Here is a 19155-nt window from a genome sequence, read left to right as displayed (position 1 = left end):
AAAGAGTCTATTTATACTTTTTAAAAACAATTTATAAGTTTTTTATTTTTTATTTTTATTGATTTTAGAGAGAAGAGAGAGAAAAAAAAAAACATCAATTTGTTGTTCCACTTACTGATGCACTCATTGGTTGATTCTTGTATGTGCCCTGACCTGGGATCAAACCCACAAGCTTGCCTGACCTGTGGTGGCACAGAGGATAAAGCGTTGACCTGGAAATGCTGAGGTCACCGGATCGAAACCCTGGGCTTGCCTGGTCAAGACACATATGGGAGTTGATGCTTCCAGCTCCTCCTCCCCCCTTCTCTCTCTCTGTCTCTCCCTCTCCTCTCTAAAATGAATAAATAAAAAATTTTATTTAAAAAAACCCCACAAGCTTGGCACATCGGGATGAGCTCTAACCAACTGAGTTACCTGGCCAGGGTTCAATTTATACTTTGAATTCTGTAATTCCATGTCTATGATGTTTCTAAGAAGATATGAACAAAGCCATACCAGTATTTCACCATGAAAATTCTAAACACATTGTCCGATGATAAACATTTTCTTAAGTAAAATACATATCTAAATAATCAGATGTAATATAGCCATTAAATAAACTATGTAGATATTGGTGATTTTTAAAAATTCTTTAATCATTAAGGCTGTGTGTGTGTATGTGTATGTAATGTGGGACATCACCAATCAGAATGGATTTTCCAGAAAGACAAGTTGTAAATATAAACATATTGATATTTCAGATCCAACAGGTCATAAACCAGATAGGTAGTTTTATTAAAAGAATTACCCCCTTGAAAATTAAAAAAAAAAAAAAAAAAAAAAAAGAATTACCCTAAGAACACTCCGATTCCTCTTTCTGACAGCCTACCCACACCCACATTCATCAACTACCATGTCTTCATAATGTCGCAGAACGACATTGTCGTCATTGTCCTGGTACAGCATGGAAATAGGAGACAGCTTGGTGGGAACACAGACAGCCTGGGGGGTCGCTGGGTCAGCTGCATGCATCAGTGCTTGCATGAAAGCATAATTGGAGCTGTTGAGGGAAGTGGTCAGTGAGAAAGGACAATCTCCATGGCAGTAATTTGCCATGAACCCCTTTGGGGCGATGATCCATTTGTGCCAGCCCAGGTCCCTGAAGTTGATGAATAGCTGGTGACGATGGCAGAGGTTCTTGCAAGAAGCATTAGAGGCAGAGATGGCTGCCCTCCTTTTTCGGGAAGAACGGTGGCACTGCTCAGGGTTGAGGGTCACTACCAGCAGGTAAGCATGAAGAGAACATCTCAGTCTGGCACAGGTGTCCTTAAGCTGAAAGCTCACCCCAGCGTCTCTGTGTCCTTTGACCAGTATCTCTAGGAGCAAACCTAAGTTCTTCTGAGGGTTATTATTCCACTCCTTTACCACATCCAGCAGGTTGAAGTAAAGGACACCTTGAGGCCATGGTACTGACTGCAATACAAACATTTTACCTGGCTTAGGAATGGACTGGCCCCACACCTGAGGCTCATGCACCAGAGACAGGGTCAATTCCAGTTCTGGTCCCAGCTTATAGTAAGTGTTGGGCCCCAGCTCCAGACCCAGCTGGGCCATTGTTAACTCCTCCTTGTCTTTAACTGCAGAAAGGTTGAAGTAGAGGAGCTTCTGTAGGCAAGAGGAGGTTTGGGGAGGGTTCTTGGAGTAAAGAAAGAAACCTAGATGGAACAGAGATGTTAAGAGTCACCATCATATATTTTACTATATATCCACCTATAATATAAATGTCAAATGTTATATGTATATCACATATATAAAGTAAGGACAAAAAATAATCAGTCACACTCAAATGACCTTAGGGGAAGATTTATTTCTTTCATATAATAGATAAAATTTGGCCCTGGCCGGTTTGTTCAGTGGTAGAGCATCGGCCTGGTGTGCAGAAGTCCCAGGTTCAATTCCCGGCCAGGGCACACAGGAGAAGCGCCCATCTGCTTCTCCACCCCTCCCCCTCTCCTTCCTCTCTGTCTCTCTCTTTCCCTCCCGCAGCCAAGGCTCCATTGGAGCAAAGTTGGCCCAGGCGCTGAGGATGGCTCCATGGCCTCTGCCTTAGGCGCTAGAATGGCTCTGGTCGCAACAGAGCAACACCCCAGATGGGCAGAGCATCGCCCCTTGGTGGGCATGCCGGTGGATCCCAGTATGGCGCATGCGGGAGTCTGTCTGACTGCCTCCCCGTTTCCAACTTCAGAAAAATACAATAAATAAAATTTATTGCTCCACCAATTCATACATTCATTGGTTGACTCTTGTATGTGCTCTGACAGGGCAGGTTGGGACAATGGTCCAACTAACTGAGCTAACTGGCTAGGGCCTAATACATTTTTTAACTATAGTTGACATAAAATATATTAGTTTCAGGTGTACAATATAATGATTAGACATTTATACCTTATGAAATGATCACCATAATTCTAGACCCATCTGGCATCATACATACTTATTATTATATTATTGACTATATTCCTTATGCTGTACATTACATTTTTGTATTGATTTTAGAGAAAAAAAGGCCAAAGGAAAGAGCAGAAAGCATCAACTCATAGTTGCTTCTTATACGTGCCTTGACCAGGTAAGCCCGAGGTTTCAAACCACCATCAGCATTCCAGGTTGACAGTTTATCCATTGCGCCACCACAGGTCAGGCTCCCAGGACTAATTCTATAACTGGCATTTTGTATTTCTTTCTTTTTTTTTTTTTTAAACATATTAGTGTATAAAGCTTTGTCCATATATTTTTTTAATATCTTATTTATTGATTTTTTAATTGATTTTTAGAGAGAGGGGAGAGAGAGAGAGAAGAGGGAGGAGCAAGAAGCATCAACTCCCATATGTGCCTTGACCAGGCAAGCCCAGGGTTTCGAACCGGCAACCTCAGTGTTCCAGGTCGACGCTTTATCCCACTGCGCCACCACAGGTCAGGCCATTTTGTATTTCTTAATCCCCTTAAAAACATGGCATGCTTCACAAATTTACATGTCATTCTTGCAGAGGGGCCATGCTAATCTTCTCTGCATCATTCTAATTTTTAGTATTCGTGCTAATAAAGCAAGCACAAGGCCAGAGGTTCTTATCCTCACATGTGCAAAAAATCCCCATGGGGTCCTGTACGGTTCATGATAATGGATGGAAAAAAGAATTATATCTTCATTTTTACTAAACTAAATAAAATTTAGCATTTCTTTCCATTTTGACAATAGTCCTCAAATCCCCCAAATATTACCAGGGCCTATGACACTATTACCAATAGAAAACATAGATATGTTTAGACATTAAGTTGTTGCAAATATCTTAAAATAATACATACATACTACTTTGAAGTTATGGTAGAGTCCCTTCTGTAGGTCCTATTATTTGTTACTTTAATAAACCATCATATATGTTATTACAGTATTTCCCCCATGTATAAGACGCTCCCATGTATAAGATGCACCTTAATTTTGGACCCAAAATTTGAAAAAATATATATTACATAAAGTTATTAAACTCAAGTTTTTTTTTTGTTTGTTTGTTTTTAATTTTTATTTATTTATTTTTTACAGAAACAGAGTGAGTCAGAGAGAGGGATAGACAGGGACAGACGGACAGGAGCGGAGAGAGATGAGAAGCATCAATCATTAGTTTTTCATTGCACGTTGCAACACCTTAGTTGTTCATTGACTGCTTTCTCATATGTGCCTTGACTGCGGGCCTTCAGCAGACCGAGTAACCCCTTGCTGGAGCCAGCGACCTTGGGTTCAAGCTGGTGGGTTTTTGCTTAAACCAGATGAGCCCACGCTCAAGCTGGCACACTCAGGGTCTCGAACCTGGGTCCCACGCTCTATCCACTGCACCACCGCCTGGTCAGGCTGAACTCAAGTTTTATTCATCATGCCTGACCAGGTGATGGCACAGTGGATAGAGCATTGGACTGGGATGGGGAAGGACCCAGGTTTGAGACCCTGGGGTTGCCAGCTTGAGCGCGGGCTCATCTGGCTTGAGCAAAAAGCTCACTAGCATGGACCCAAGGTCACTGGCTCAAGGGGAGGGTTACTCAGTCTGCTGAAGGCCCGTGGTCAAGGCACATATGAGAAAGCAATCAATGAACAACTACGGTGTCACAACAAAATACTGATGATTGATGCTTCTCATCTCTCTCTGTTCCTGTCTGTCTGTTTCTATCTATCCCTCTATCTGACTCTCTGTCCCTGTAAAAAAAAAAAAAAAGTTTTATTTATCATAAAATTCATACAACTCTTCATCACTGTCAAAACTCCCATCCTTGTCCTCATCTGTGTCAGATGACAAATCACTGTCTTCAACAATGAGCGCAAAAACAAGCGAGAAAAAGTGGGAAATACAAGTAAAAAAATCTACAAACACTGTATAAGACGCACCCAGTTTTTAGACACCAAATTTTTGGAAAAAGGTAAGTCTTATACATGGGGAAATATGGTATATACACATTTGTGTTAAAAATATTTTTAGCCCTGGCCGGTTGGCTCAGCTGTAGAGTGTCGGCCTGGCGTGCAAGAGTCCTGGGTTCGATTCCCAGCCAGGGCACACAGGAGAAGCGCCCATTTGCTTCTCCACCCCTCCCCCTCTCCTTCCTCTCTGTCTCTCTCTTCCCCTCCCGCAGCCGAGGCTCCATTGGAGCAAAGATGGCCCAGGCGCTGGGGATGGCTCCTTGGCCTCTGCTCCAGGCGCTAGAATGGCTCTGGATGCAACAGAGCAACGCCCCAGAGGGGCAGAACATCGCCCCCTGGTGGGCATGCCGGGTGGATCCCGGTCGGGCGCATGCGGGAGTCTGTCTGACTGCCTCCCTGTTTCCAGCTTTGAAAAAAATGAAAAAAAAATATATAATTTTAGCCTGAGCAGGTGGTGGTGCAGTAAATAGAGCATCGGACTGGGATGTGGAGGACCCAGGTTCGAGACCCCAAGGTCGCCAGCTTGAGCTTGGGCTCATCTGGCTTGAGCAAAAAGTTCACTGGCTTGGACTCAAGGTTGCTGGCTCGAGCAAGGGGTTACTCGGTCTGCTGAAGGCCCACAGTCAAGGCACATATGAGAAAGTAATCAATGAACAACTAAGGTGGTACAACGAGAAACTAATGATCAATGCTTCTCATCTCTCTCCGTTTCTGTCTGCCCCTATCTATCCCTCTCTCTGACTCTCTCTGACTCTGTAAAAAAAAAAAAAAAATTTTTTTTTAGCCTGACCAGGTGATGGCACAGTGGATAGAGCTTCAAACTGGGATGCAGAGGACCCAGGTTCAAAACCCCATGGTTGCTGGCTTAAGCCCAAAGGTTGCTGGCTTGAGCTGAAAGGTCACTGGCTTGAGCAAGGGGTCATTCTCTCTGCTTTTGCCCCCCATCAAGGCACATGCGAGAAAGCAATCAATGAACAACAAAGGTGCCACAAAGAAGAACTGATGCTTCTCAGTTATTTCCTCCTTGTCTGTCTGTCCCTATCAGTCCCTCTCTCTGTCTCTGTAACAAAAATAAATAATTTTTTATATTGAGATGGTGAACACATAATATGGTATACTAATGATGTATTATAGAATTGTACACCTGAAACCTATGTAATTTTATTAACCAATGTCACCCCAATAAGTTCAATTAATAAATATTTTTATAAATATATTTCAATATTTAATTGATCTGTTTTGAAATTCTAAATACAGCCTGACCAGGCGGTGGCACAGTGGTAGAGCATCAGACTGGGATGTCAAGGACCCAGGTTCGAGACCCCGAGGTCACCAGTTTAAGCCCGAGCTCATCTGGTTTGAGCAAAAGCTCACCAGCTTGGCCCAAGGTCGCTGGCTCAAGCAAGGGATTACTCAGTCTGCTGAAGGCCCGCAGTCAAGGCACATATGAGAAAGCAATCAATGAACAAGTAAGGTGTCGCAATGCACAATGAAAAACTAATGATTGATGCTTCTCATCTCTCCATTCCTGTGTCTGTTCCTGTCTATCCCTCTCTCTGACTCTGTCTCTGTAAAAAAAAAAAAAAAAAAAAATAGAAATACTAAATACTTTATTTGAGGCATATAAACCATTATTCTGAGAAGGGGGTCCACTGGTTTCAACAGAACTGCCAAAGGGACCTATGGCAAAAAAATGTTTAAGAATCCCCTAGGCCGCACCTGGCCTGTGGTGGCACAGTAGATAGATCGTCGACCTGGAATGCTGAGGTCACCATTTCAAAGCCCTTGGTTTGCCTAACTTGTGGTGGTGCAGTTGATAAAGCATTGACCTGGAATGCTGAGGTCGCCGGTTCAAACCTTGAGCTTGCCCGATCAAGGTATATATGAGAGTTGATGCTTCCTGCTCCTCCCCCTGCCCTTCTCAGTTTCTTTCGCTCACACACTCTCTCTTCTCCAACCTCTCTAAAATGAATAAATAAAATTTAAAAACAAACAAACAAACAAAAAACCCTTGGCTTGCCCAGTCAAGACACTTACAACAAGCAACCAGTATTACTTTTTTTTTCTTTTTTGCATCATCTAGTTCTCCTTCACAAATAACATTTTTGGCCTGATGCCACCATTTTATTTGGTTGAGTGGCTCTACCTTAAGTAAGGATTTTCTAAGGTCATTCAGTTTTTGTGGAAAAATTACAACAGAAAGCCAAACATTCTAACCATCCATCACAATGCCTCTTCACTCTCCAGTCTCATTTAAAAGTAAAATTGTCGCCCTGGCCGGTTGGCTCAGCAGTAAAGCGTCGGCCTGGCGTGCGGGGGACCCGGGTTTGATTCCTGGCCAGGGCACATAGGAGAAGCGCCGATTTGCTTCTCCACCCCCCCCCTCCTTCCTCTCTGTCTCTCTCTTCCCCTCCCGAAGCCAAAGCTCCATTGGAGCAAAGATGGCCCGGGCGCTGGGGATGGCTCCTTGGCCTCTGCCCCAGGCGCTAGAGTGGCTCTGGTCACAGCAGAGCGTCGCCCCTGGTGGGCGTGCCGGGTGGATCCTGGTCGGGCGCATGCGGGAGTCTGTCTGACTGTCTCTCCCTGTTTCCAGCTTCAGAAAAATACAAAAAAAAAAAAAAAAAGTAAAATTGTCCCTGGCCGGCTGGCTCAATGGATAAGAGTGTCAGCCTGGCTTGTGGACTTCGTGGGTTCCACCCCCAGTCAGGGGACACATGAGAAGCGACCATCTGCTTCTCTCCCCCTCTTTTCCCCTCCTCTCTCTCTCATCCCCTCTTACAGCCAGTGGCTCAGTTGGTTCAAGCATAGGCCCCAGGCACTGAGGATAGTTCCATTGGTCCAAGCATTGGACCTAGAAGAGGGTTGCCAGGTGGACCCCAGTAGGGGCATATGTGGGAGTTTGTCTATCTCCCCACCCCTCACTTAAAAAAAATTAAAAAGCATTTAAAATTATCCAATTTTTTCCTAAATTTCAACATATCAACTCTCCCTTTCTTTTCATTGACCATCAACTTTTTTTTCCATTGGCCATTTTTGTTCATTGACCATTGTTTTTCTTTTTTTTTTTTTTTTTTAATTTTTTTTAATTCATTTTAGAGAGGAGAGAGAAAGGAAGAGAGAGAGACAGAGAGGGAGAGAGAGAGAGGAGAGAGAGACAGAGAGAGAAGGTGGGGAGGAGCTGGAAGTATCAACTCCCATATGTGCCTTGACCAGGCAAGCCCAGGGTTTTGAACCGGCGACCTCAGCATTTCCAGGTCGACGCTTTATCCACTGCGCCACCACAGGTCAGGCCTCTTTTTTTTTTTTTTTTAAGACTTTATTTATTCATTTTAGAGAGGAGAGAAGGAGGAGAGAGAGAGAGAGAGAGAGAGAGAGAGAGAGAGAAAGAGAGAAAAGGAGGGAGGAGCAGGAAGCATCAACTCCCATATGTGCCTTGACCAGGTAATCCCAGGGTTTTGAACCGGCGACCTCAGCATTCCAGGTTGACACTTTATCCACTGCGCCACCACAGGTCAGGCAACCATTGTTTTTCATTGACCATCTTTTAAAAGGATCAGTCTAGCCCGACCTGTGATGGCGCAGTGGATCAAGCGTTGACCTGGAACTCTGAGGTCGCCGGGTCAAAACCCTGGGCTTGCCCGGTCAAGGCACATATGGGAGTTGATGCTTCCTGCTTCTCCCCCCCTTCTCTCTATCTGTCTCTCTTCTCTAAAATGAATAAAAAAATAAAAATAATTTTTAAAATAAAAAGATCTATGTATGTTTGCTGTATCTACTTCTCACTCATTTCTTTCTGCTTTCTTCCAACTCTTTTACCCTTAACTACTCCACTGAACATCTTCCTTAAAGGTTAACTGTCAGATGCCAGGGTGTTTACACAATTCTTGTCCTTTTCAACCTCTCTGAACAGTTGATCTCTGAATAGTTATGGCTCTAGTTCTCATATATTGGTCTCTCTTTTTACTCATATCACTAAATCACATTCCTTAGGCATGAAAAAAAAACCCAACAGCCAGATGAAAAAGGTAGACATAGTTGATAAGATAAAAAGAAAAACTTATATATTCAAGACACCATTAATAAAATTAGTAACACAGAGAACAAACAAGAATACTCATAGTTGCCTGACCAGGCGGTGGTGCAGTGGATAGAGCGTCGGACTGGGATGCAGAGGAACCAGGTTCGAGACCCCAAGGTCGCCAGCTTGAGCACAGGCTCATTTGGTTTGAGCAAAGCTCACCAGCTTGGACCCAAGGTCACTGGCTTGAGCAAGGGGTTACTCGGTCGGCTGAAGGCCCACCGTCAAGGCATATATGAGAAAGCAATCAATGAACAACTAAGGTGTCGCAATGAAAAATTGATAATTGATGCTTCTCATCTCTCTCTGTTCCTGTCTGTCCCTATCTATCCCTCTCTCTGTCTCTCTCTGTCCCCCCCCCTCTCTCTCTAGAGAGAGAGAGACTTGCAAGTCATTAAGAAAAATGGGTCTCTTTCCCTGCTGCTGCGGAGCTGCACGGAGGTGGAGGCTTGGGTGCTTTCAAGATTTGGCTCTACCCATAACCCACCGCCATGGCCCAGGAAGGCATTGCTGCTGGAAGTGTAATGGGTGTTTATACTGCTTTACAAGAGGTGCTGAAGACCGCCCTCATTCACGATGGCCTAGCCCACGGAATTCATGAAGCTGCCAAAGCCTTAGACAAGCGCCAAGCCCACCTTTGTGTACTTGCATCCAACTGTGATGAGCCTATGTATGTCAAGTTGGTGGAGGCCCTTTGTGCTGGACACCAGATCAACCTAATTAAGGTTAAGGACAAGAAACTAGGGGAATGGGTAAGCCTCTGTAAAATCCACAGAGAGGGAAAACCCGGTAAAGTGGTTGGTTGCAGTTGTGTGGTAGTTAAGGACTATGGCAAAGAATCTCAGGCAAAGATGTCATCGAAGAGTACTTCAAATGCAAGAAATGAACAAATAGCCTGAACTGTGGTGGCACAGTGGATAAAGCATCAACCTGAAATGCTGAGGTTGCTGGTTTGAAACCCTGGGCTTGCCTGGTCAAGGCACATATGGGAGTTGATGCTTCCTGCTCCTCCCCTTCTTCTCTCTCTTTCTCTCTACTCTTTCTCTAAAAATGAGTTAATAAAAAAAATTTTTTTTTAAAGAAAGAAATGAACAAATAAACTTGGGTTTTGTTTCTCAAAAAAAAAAAAATGATGCCTGACCTGTAGTGGCACAGTGGATAAAGTGTCAACCTGGAACACTGAGGTCACTGGTTCAAAACCTCGAGCTTGCCTCATCAAAGTACATATGGGAGTTGATGTGTCCTGCTCCTTCCTCCCTTCTCTCTCTCTCTCTCTCTCTCTCTCTTTCTCTCCCTAAAAATGAATTTTAAAAATCTGAAAAAAAGCCTGACCTGTGGTGGCACAGTGGATAAAGCGTCGACCTGGAAATGCTGAGGTCGCTGGTTCGAAACCCAGGGCTTGCCTGGTCAAGGCACATATGGGAGTTGATGCTTCCAGCTCCTCCCCCCTTCTCTCTCTCTGTCTCTCCTCTCTCTGTCTCTCCCTCTCCTCTGTAAAAAAAATTAATAAAAATAAAAATTTTTTTTAAAGAATCTCCTTTAAAAAAAATAAAGAGGTCCTGACCTGTTTGCTCAGTGGTAGGGCATCAGCCCAGTGTGTGGAAGTCCTGGTTTGATTCCCAGTCAAGGCACACAGGAGAAACAATCATCTGCTTCTCCACCTCCCCTCCCCTTCTCTCTCTCTCTCTCTCTCTCTCTCTCTTTTTCTCATTCCCTCTTGCAGCCATGGCTCGAATGAGCAAATTGTCCCTGGGTGCTGAGGATGGCTCTATGGGTTCACCTCAGGTACTAAAATAGCTCGGTTGCCGAGCAACGGAGTAACAGCCACAGATGGGCAGAGCATCAGCTTCAGACAGATGTTGCCAGGTGGATCCCAGTTGGGGTACATGTCTCTCTGCCTCCCTGCCATTCACTTGATTTTTAAAAAGGAAAGAAAAAAAATCTTTTCATAAAGAATCCTCAAAAAAAAAAAAAGAATCCTCAATAGGAAAAGGATCTTAATTTCTATATAGGCAACTATTGAAAAAAATAAAAGTAAATTATTCATTATTCATTGCAAAAAGTATCATTTGCCTTGGCTAAACAGCTCAGTTGGTTAGAGCATCATCCCAATATGCCACGGTTGCAGGTTTAATCCCTGGTAAGGGAGCATACAAGAATCAACCAATGAATGCATAAATAAGTGGAACAGTTGATCTCTCCCTCCCTCCTTCTTTTTCTCCAAAAAAACTTAATAATTCTTTTTTAAATTTAATGCCTGACCAGGTGGTGGTGCAGTGGATAGAATGTCAGACTGGGATGCAGAGGACCCAGGTTCAAAATCCCAAGGTCACCACCTTGAGCATGGGCTCATCTGGTTTGAGCAAGGGGTCACTCGCTATGCTGTAGCTCCCAAGTCAAGGCACATATGAGAAAGCAATCAATGAACAACTAAGGTGCCGCAATGAAGAATTAATGCTTCTCATCTCTCTCCCTTCCTGCCTGTCTGTCCCTATCTGTCCCTCTCTCTGACTCTGTCTCTGTCACACAAATTTTTTTTTTTTTTTTGCATTTTTCTGAAGCTGGAAACAGGGAGAGACAGTCAGACAGACTCCCGCATGCGCCCGACCGGGATCCACCCGGCACGCCCACCATGGGGCGATGCTCTGCCCACCAGGGGACGATGCTCTGCCCATCCTGGGCGTCGCCATGTTGCGACCAGAGCCACTCTAGCACCTGAGGCAGAGGCCACAGAGCCATCCCCAGCGCCCGGGCCATCTTTGCTCCAATGGAGCCTTGGCTGCGGGAGGGGAAGAGAGAGACAGAGAGGAAAGCGCGGCGGAGGGGTGGAGAAGCAAATGGGCGCTTCTCCTGTGTGCCCTGGCCGGGAATCGAACCCGGGTCCTCCGCACGCTAGGCCGACGCTCTACCGCTGAGCCAACCGGCCAGGGCCCAAAAAAATTTTTTGATAAAAATAAAAAATTATGTTTTACTCTTAAGTTAACAAAAATTAAAAGCTAAAAGTGTTACCTAGTGGGCATTTAGTGTAGCATAGATAAGTACATTTTCATCTATTAGAATGAAATAGTATAGCCTGACCAAGCAGTGGTGCAGTAGATAGAGCATCAGCCTGATATGCTGAGTACCCAGGTTCAAAACCCTGAGGTCACCAGCTTGAACACAAGCTCATCTGGCTTGAGCGCAGGCTCACCAACTTGAGCACAGGGTTGCCAGCTTGAGTGTGGGATCACAGACATGACCCCATAGTCACTGGCTAAAGTCCAAGGCCACTGGCTTGAACAAGGGGTCACTCACTCTCCTGGAGCCCCCCACCCCCGGTCAAAGTACACATGAGAAAGCAATCAGTGAGCAACTAAGGTGCCACAACAAAGAATTGAAGCTTCTCATCTCTCTCCCCTCCTGTCTGCCTGTCCCTGTCTATCCTTTCCCCCCCTCCCCCCCCTCTCTCTCTAAAAAAAAAAAAAAAAAAGAATGAAATACTACACAGCAATGAGAATGAACTGCAAATACAACGTTGAGTGAAAGAAACTAGACACAAAAAAAGATACAGTCCACATTTCCATTTAAATGAAATTCAAAAACAGGCAAAACTAAAATGTGATGTTAGATGTCTGGATAGAAGTTACCCTTGTAGAGGAGTAGTGATTAACCAGAAGGGACCATGAAGGATCCTCTGGTGTGCTAGTCATATTCTATTTTTTGATCTGGGTGCAGGTTTTCTGTGAAAATTCATTGAGCTAGTCTCTATGGTTAAACCACTTTTCTGAATGGATGTTATACCACAATAAGGTCCTTTTTTAAAAAAGATTGCTATCAATTTTGGGGAAGTGAGAATTCTCTTATACTCATAGTGGGCTATAAATTTGGGGGGACGTTTGCTATGTATTGAAAGTATAAATGTACCTGTTTTTTGATCCAACAATCCCATTCTAAGAATTTATCCTAGGGAAATAATAGAAAAAGTGCACACACAAAAAAAAAATATGGATGTTGTTGGTCAAATAAGTTTGTAAATATGATATATAGGTTTGCTCGCTTATAGTTTGCACTGGGTGTGGGGGACAGGCTATAAGCAAGCGGGGTTGTTATACCCTAAGGCTTAGTTTTAAGACTAAGACTTTCTCACCCTAAGTGATTTTGTATCAGAGACTTCCTTGTTTGTATACTGGATTAAAGGTTTTGATTTCTACACTATAAAATGGGGCAGACCGGGAGCTTGCTCTCTCTCGGTTCCTGAGATTAGCATTAGAGGAGAGCTCAGAGAAAGGAGAGCAGAAAAAGGCCACATGGAGGAGAGGAGAAGCAGCCAAGATGGCGGAGTGCTGAGGAAGAAGCCTGTTTGTACAGAGAGAAGGAGATGGGGAACAAAGGTGAATAAGACTGGTGAGGTAGAAATCTTTGATTCTAGAAAACGGGGATAAGTCCCTGGCTTTGAGAGCCCTGAATGGAAAGGGAAGTGTTTTCCCACTGTGTGTTTTTACTTGCCTGCCGGGTGCAAGCTAGGATTAAAGTTAATGGCCAACCAGTTCTTGGCTCCGTTGTTTCATTACCGTTGTTTCATTACCGTCTGTCCAAATCAAATGAGAACCTGCATGGGCCAGGCGGCTGTGATGGTGGCCTTGCCTACTGGCCATACAATATGCAAAACATACATCTGGAAGAATATACAACTGCTAATGGTAGTTTTCACCAGTGGGAGAATTAGGGAGGGATGATGTGAGATTATGTTCTCCCCCACCATTATTTGATAGAATTATTATCACAAAAATTAAAGGTTTTTTTCCATTGTGGAAGAAAGGAATGTCAGCTGTTTTCTACACTCTCCATGAAAACCCCTTCGATCTAGTTCCACTACCTCGTAACTCTCCAGAAATTTTCCCCCAACCCATACCTCTAAGGCCCTAAGCCTCTAATGTGGTATTTAGTACAGTGTATGTACAGAAGTCATTTGTCTGCCTCCTTTCTATAAACTCATAAAGAGCAGATTTTATTTTTAATGTCTGTATTCTCCTGGCTATACACTATTCCCAGCACAGAGTAGGTATCAAACAAATGCTTCTTGATCAAATAAATATTCAAATTTCTATCTCCAGTTTCTGTAAAACTCTCAATGCTTCCTCTGAACCATTTGGGAGGTCGTATAGAAATGCAGATTACAACACTCATCTCTTACTTTGAATAAGAATTGGGGTGGGGGGCAGGAGAATGAAGGGCAGGAATTGGGCAGGAGAATCAATTTTTAACAGTTAACCTGGGCCATTTTTGTGGGAGGTTAGTTCGGCAAATTATTACATGGCACTCACTCAGATCCTCATGTAAAGAGTACGAGGCATTTGTTATTGCCCTGTACTCATAAACCAAGAATAGTCTTTCCACCCAACAAAAGTAGTGGGGAGGGATGGAGAAGAGAGGCTAGACTCATTGGCAAACTCAGCTCAAATTTTTTGTCCACTGCTTGCTATACTAAAGGCATCAAGATGCGTAAATTGTACATAAATTGTAAGGTAAAAAACATAAAATACCAGCACAAGGCCTTCTATGAACCCCACGGTAACCGTTACTTCCTCTTCTTTCCTTTTTTCACACCATCTAATACCAGCTTTTTCTCTAGGACACACTCCAATATCCTTACCTTGATCTGGGAGAAGTCGAAGTATGTTCCCCCGGACTCCCAGCTCCTTTACATGGCATAAGTCTTGTGAGACCCCAGTGGTGGCTGCTGCCTCTTGACTATGGAAAATTTTCTTCAAGATAGAAGGCACAGGCTGGAATTTCTGGGGTGATGGCACTTTGTCTAACCCCAGAGATTGGAGAAAAACACGCTCTTGAAATTGGAATGCCTGGCCCAAAGCCAGAGTTAACAAAAGGCTGAGAGCCAAGACTGGCAGGGAAGGAAGCATGGCCTCTGAGCTGAGACAAAGCGGACTCCTCAGGCTGCAGTAACTCCAGCTCCTGACTGCCCGGCGTTTCAGGTGCTGCTCATTTATCTGATGTAAGATAATCAAGTGTGAATTGCTCTCTTCCCAGCTCCTCAAAGGCAATTGGATGTGAAAAGACAGAATCTTTTTTCCCTTCCCTAGCCCTACTGTTCCAGAAAAGAAAAGATTCACAAAGCAAAGATTACCAGTGCGTGGGCTTAACTCTACAACAGTCTGAGGTTTGTCAGCAGTAGACACAGTAGAACAGAGACATGCATTTATTCATTTAACAAACATTTATTAAGCATCTATTATGTGCAAGGTGCTGAGATAGGTGCTAGGAACACAGTCATAAGTATTCAAAGTCTTGTCATTCATAGTCTAATCAGACATATACATAGGTAGATTTCTATTAGCCTATCTCCATAGCAATGTGGGAAATCAAACCAGGGAGTGAGAAATCCTTACAATGAAGTTGGTCTACACTCTTGTCATTTGTCAGCTCTAAGATGGGCTGAATTTTCTTTATCTAACTTTGCCTTTCGTGATTAAAAGTCAGAGAGAGATGAGAAGCATCAGCTCACAGTTGCATCACTTTAGTTGTTCATTGATTGCTTCTCATACATGCCTCGACCCGGGGCTGAGGCTGAGCCAGTAATACCAAGCTCAAGTCAGTGACCTTGGGCTTCAAGCCAGCAACCTTTGGGCTCAAGTCAGCAGCCATGGGATCATTCCAATGATCTCACACTCAAACTGGCAACTTCACATTCCAGCTGGTAAACTACTGCTCAAACCGATAACCTCAGGGTTTTGAACTTAGGTCCTGTTGGGCAAATAAAATGTATTATGCTCACTTTGTTAAAGATGACGCTGCCCACGTGGAGACCGTTGCCCAGGTGATATTAATGTGTGTTGGGGGCAGGCAGGATCGTTATAGCCTGGAGCTTGGTTTTGGGATTAAGCCTTTCCTACCCTTTTTGATGTGGGGCGGTACAATCCAATCATGCCTCAGAGAAGTGACTTTGTATTAGAGACTTCCCTATTTTGTATATTGGATTAAGGGTTTGGATTTCTACACTATAAAATAGGGGCAGAGGCCCTGGTTGGTTGGCTCAGCGGTGGAGCGTCGGCCTGGCGTGCTGGGGACCCGGGTTCGATTCCCAGCCAGGGCGCATAGGAGAAGCGCCCATTTGCTTCTCCACCCCCCGCCCCCCACCCCCCCATCCCGCTACCCCCCCCACCCCCACCCCCGTCCTCTCTGTCTCTCTCTTCCCCTCCCGCAGCCAGGGCTCCATTGGAGCAGGGATGGCCCGGGCGCTGGGGATGGCTCCTTGGCCTCTGCCCCAGGCGCTGGAGTGGCTCTGGTCATGGCAGAGCGACGCCCCGGAGGGGCAGAGATCGCCCCCTGGTGGGCAGAGCATCGCCCCTGGTGGGCGTGCCGGGTGGATCCCGTTTGGGCGCATGCAGGAGTCTGTCTGACTGTCTCTCCCCGTTTCCAGCTTCAGAAAGGTAGAAAAAATAAAAAAATAAAAAAATAAAAAATAAAATAAAATAGGGGCAGAACGGGAGCTTGCTCTTGGTTCCTGGGATGATTAGTATGAGAGAGCAGAGGGAGCAGAGCAGAGAGCAGAAAGAGGCCATGTGGCCAGGAGAAGCAGCCAAGATGGCGGAGTGCTTAATGAAATGCCAGTTTGTGCAGAGTTTGTATCTGGGATAAGGAAGGAGATGGGGAACAGAGGTGAATAAGGCTGGTGAGCTAGAAACCTTTGATTCTAGGAAACTCGGATAAGTCAGTGGCTTTGAGCCCAGTGTGTGTTTTTACTTGCCTGCCGGGTGCAAGCTAGAATTAAAGAAAATGGCCTATCAGTTTTTGGCTCCATTGTTTCTTTACCGACTGTCCGAATCCAATGTGAACCTGCATGGGCCGGGCTGCTGTGTTGGTAGCCCCGGCTTCTGGCTTTACAGGTCCTCAGCATCCCAGGTTGATGTTCTATTCACTGCGCAACCACCAGTCAGACTAAAAATTTATTGATTGATTGATTGATTTTAGAGAGAGAAGAAAAGAGAGAGAGAAACATCGGCCTGTTATTTCACTTATTTATGCACTCTTTGGTTGATTCCTATATGTGCCCTCCCTGGGAATCAAACCAGCAACTTTGGTGTTTTGAGACAATGTTCTAACCAATTAAGCTACCTGGCCAGGGCCATAACTTTTTTAATTGGGTTATTTTATGTCTTTTTATTCTTGGGTTGTGTGCATAGGCTTTTTTGAGTAGGGAGTAGATCAAAGGAAAAACAATGTTTGGTCCCTGAATTTTTTCCCCCTAAAAAACAGTCTGAGCCAGACCAGACAGTGGTGCAGTGGTTAGAGCATCAGACTGGGATGCCGAGGACCCAGGTTCGAGACCCCAAGATTGCCAGTTTGAGCGCAGGCTCATCTGGTTCAAACAAAAGCTCACCAGCTTGGACCCGAGGTCTCTGGCTCGAGCAAGGGGTTACTTGGTCTGCTGAAGGCCCGCAGTCAAGGCACATATGAGAAAGCAATCAATGAACAACTAAGGTGTCGCAACGAAAAACTGACGATTGATGCTTCTCATCTCTCTCCGTTCCTGTCTGTCTGTCCCTATCTATCCCTCTCTCTGACTCTCTAAAAAAAAAAAAAAAGTCTGAAGTCCCTGGCCAATTAGCTCAGTCAGAGCATCATCAGAAAAGACAAGGTTGTAAGTTTGATCCCAGTCAGGGCACATATGGGAAGCAACCAATAAATGCACAATTAAGTAGAACAAGTAAATGCTTCTTTCTTTCTCTATCTCCCTCTTTTCCTCCCTCTCTCTCTCTCTCTCTCTCTAAAATCAATCAGTCAAAAAAATAAAATAGCCTGACCTGTGGTGGCGCAGTGGGTAAAGCATCGACCTGGAATGCTGAGGTCACCAGTTCAAAACCCTGGGCTTGCCCGGTCAAGGCACATATAGGAGTTGATGCTTCCTGCTCCTCCTCTCTCTCTCTCTCTCTCTCTCTCTCCTCTAAAAAGAATAAATAAAAATAATTTTTAAAAAATAAATAAAATAAACAGGCTATGGCAGAAAATCTACTGAACAAGCTGTACAGGGGCACATGGCACCACTCTGATCTATAGCCAGGTGTTTGGAGCTGACTTTGAGACCTCATGAGCTGATGTCTCAGTTATTACACAGTGCATATACCTCCAGACTGTACTTTCACGTCCCCTTTTCAATCTTTTTTTTCAAATTCTTAATATTTTATCTCAATTTTTGACATTAGAATTCTACAACACTTGCATTCCATGAGATTGAAGGCTGTTTCTTGGAGCCAATAAATAAAATAAAAGCTAACTGAAATCAGAAAGACATTCCAATTATATAGTTAGTTTATAAAATGAGGATAATGAAAGACGAAAGACAGAGATTTGGAGAGACAAAGACAACTGGGATAATGGAAACCATATTCTGGGGCCGTTAAGCATTATCCTGCCCTATTGTCCTGGCAGAAGGGATTGGGGGTTGATACCGGGGCTGAGGCCCTGTCAGCATTTCTGAGGAGCACAGAGGCTGCTGAAAGAGGCCTCTCAGCAGTAAATAAGAACTGTTTAGGGTGAACTGCACCATGTGGACATCACCTGCCCCTCTCAAACCAGATACCCTCTCTAAGAAGTGAACAGTGAGCTTGTCAATGTAAGAAACATCCAAACCAAAGGAGTTTATTTTTAAGAATTTATTTGATGTGTGCCTGACCAGGCAGTGGCGCAGTGGATAGAGCATCGGACTGGGATGCAGAGGACCCAGGTTTGAGACCCTGAGGTCACCAGCTTGAGTGCGGGCTCACCTGGTTTGAGCAAAGCTCACCAGCTTGGACCCAAGGTCGCTGGGGTGAGCAAGGGGTTACTTGGTCTGCTTAGCCCCACGGTCAAGGCACATAGGAGAGAGCAATCAATGAACAACTAAGGTGTCACAACAAAAAACTGATGATTAATGCTTCTCATCTCTCTCCATTCCTCTCTGTCTGTCCCTATCTGTCCCTCTCTCTGACTCTCTCTGTCTCTGTAAAAAAAAAAATAAAAATAAAAATTATTTGATGTGCCCTGGCCAGGTAGTTGGTTGGTTAGAGCCTTGTACCATAGCGCAGAGGTTGCCAGTTCGATCCCTAGTCAGGGCATATACAGGATCAGATTTATGTTCCTGTCTCTCTCTCTCTCCTCCTTCCTCACTCTCTAAATCAAAAAATTAAAATAAAAGAGTTATTTGGTGTAAAGTACAGTATAGGGAATATAGTCATTAATATTGTAATAAACAATTAGGGGGGCCAGGTAGGTACTGGAAATATTGGGGGAACACTTTGTAAAGTATATGATTGTCTAGCCACTGTGCTGTACATTTGAAACCAATACAAAATAATACTGAAAGTAAGCTGTAATTTTTAAAAAAGATGGTTTTGAGAAAGAGATAAGAAGCATCAACTCATACTTGCACCACTTTAGTTGTTCATTGATTGCTCCTCATATGTACTTTGACCAAGGGGCTCAAGCCAGTGACCTTGGGATCATATCAATGATCCTACACTCAAGCCAGTGACCCTGTGCACCTATGCATCGACTGAAGAGCCTGCACTCAAGCCAGCAACCTCAGGGTTTTGAACTTGGAACCCAGCATCCCAGGTCAATGCTGTATCCACTACACCAACCATTTTCAGGCTGTAATTTAAAA

At 44.3% G+C, this 19155-nt stretch overlaps 1 protein-coding gene, 1 non-coding gene and 1 pseudogene across 2 annotated transcripts; 1 reads left to right on the top strand and 2 right to left on the bottom strand.

Annotated features, from left to right (window-relative positions):
* Nucleotides 1-806: 806 nt before the first annotated feature.
* GDF3 (growth differentiation factor 3) lies at nt 807-14416 on the bottom strand. Its single transcript, XM_066253110.1, has 2 exons — nt 14149-14416; nt 807-1694 (listed from the first exon to the last, which is right to left on the bottom strand). Exons 1-2 carry the CDS (start codon nt 14414-14416, stop codon nt 865-867), a joined length of 1098 nt encoding a protein of 365 aa, XP_066109207.1. The 3' UTR covers nt 807-864.
* On the bottom strand, nt 2981-3088 carry LOC136321658 (U6 spliceosomal RNA). Its single transcript, XR_010728801.1, has one exon. It is a non-coding gene; the product is annotated as a U6 spliceosomal RNA (small nuclear RNA).
* LOC136319969 (small ribosomal subunit protein eS12-like) lies at nt 8999-9402 on the top strand (annotated as a pseudogene).
* Nucleotides 14417-19155: the final 4739 nt, after the last annotated feature.

The sequence above is a fragment of the Saccopteryx bilineata genome, chromosome 1 (genome assembly GCF_036850765.1).
Source record: "Saccopteryx bilineata isolate mSacBil1 chromosome 1, mSacBil1_pri_phased_curated, whole genome shotgun sequence".
In the NCBI taxonomy this organism is placed as follows: domain Eukaryota; kingdom Metazoa; phylum Chordata; class Mammalia; order Chiroptera; family Emballonuridae; genus Saccopteryx; species Saccopteryx bilineata.
Note: the sequence above shows the minus strand (reverse complement) of the source record. Positions and strands in the feature narration are given on the sequence as shown.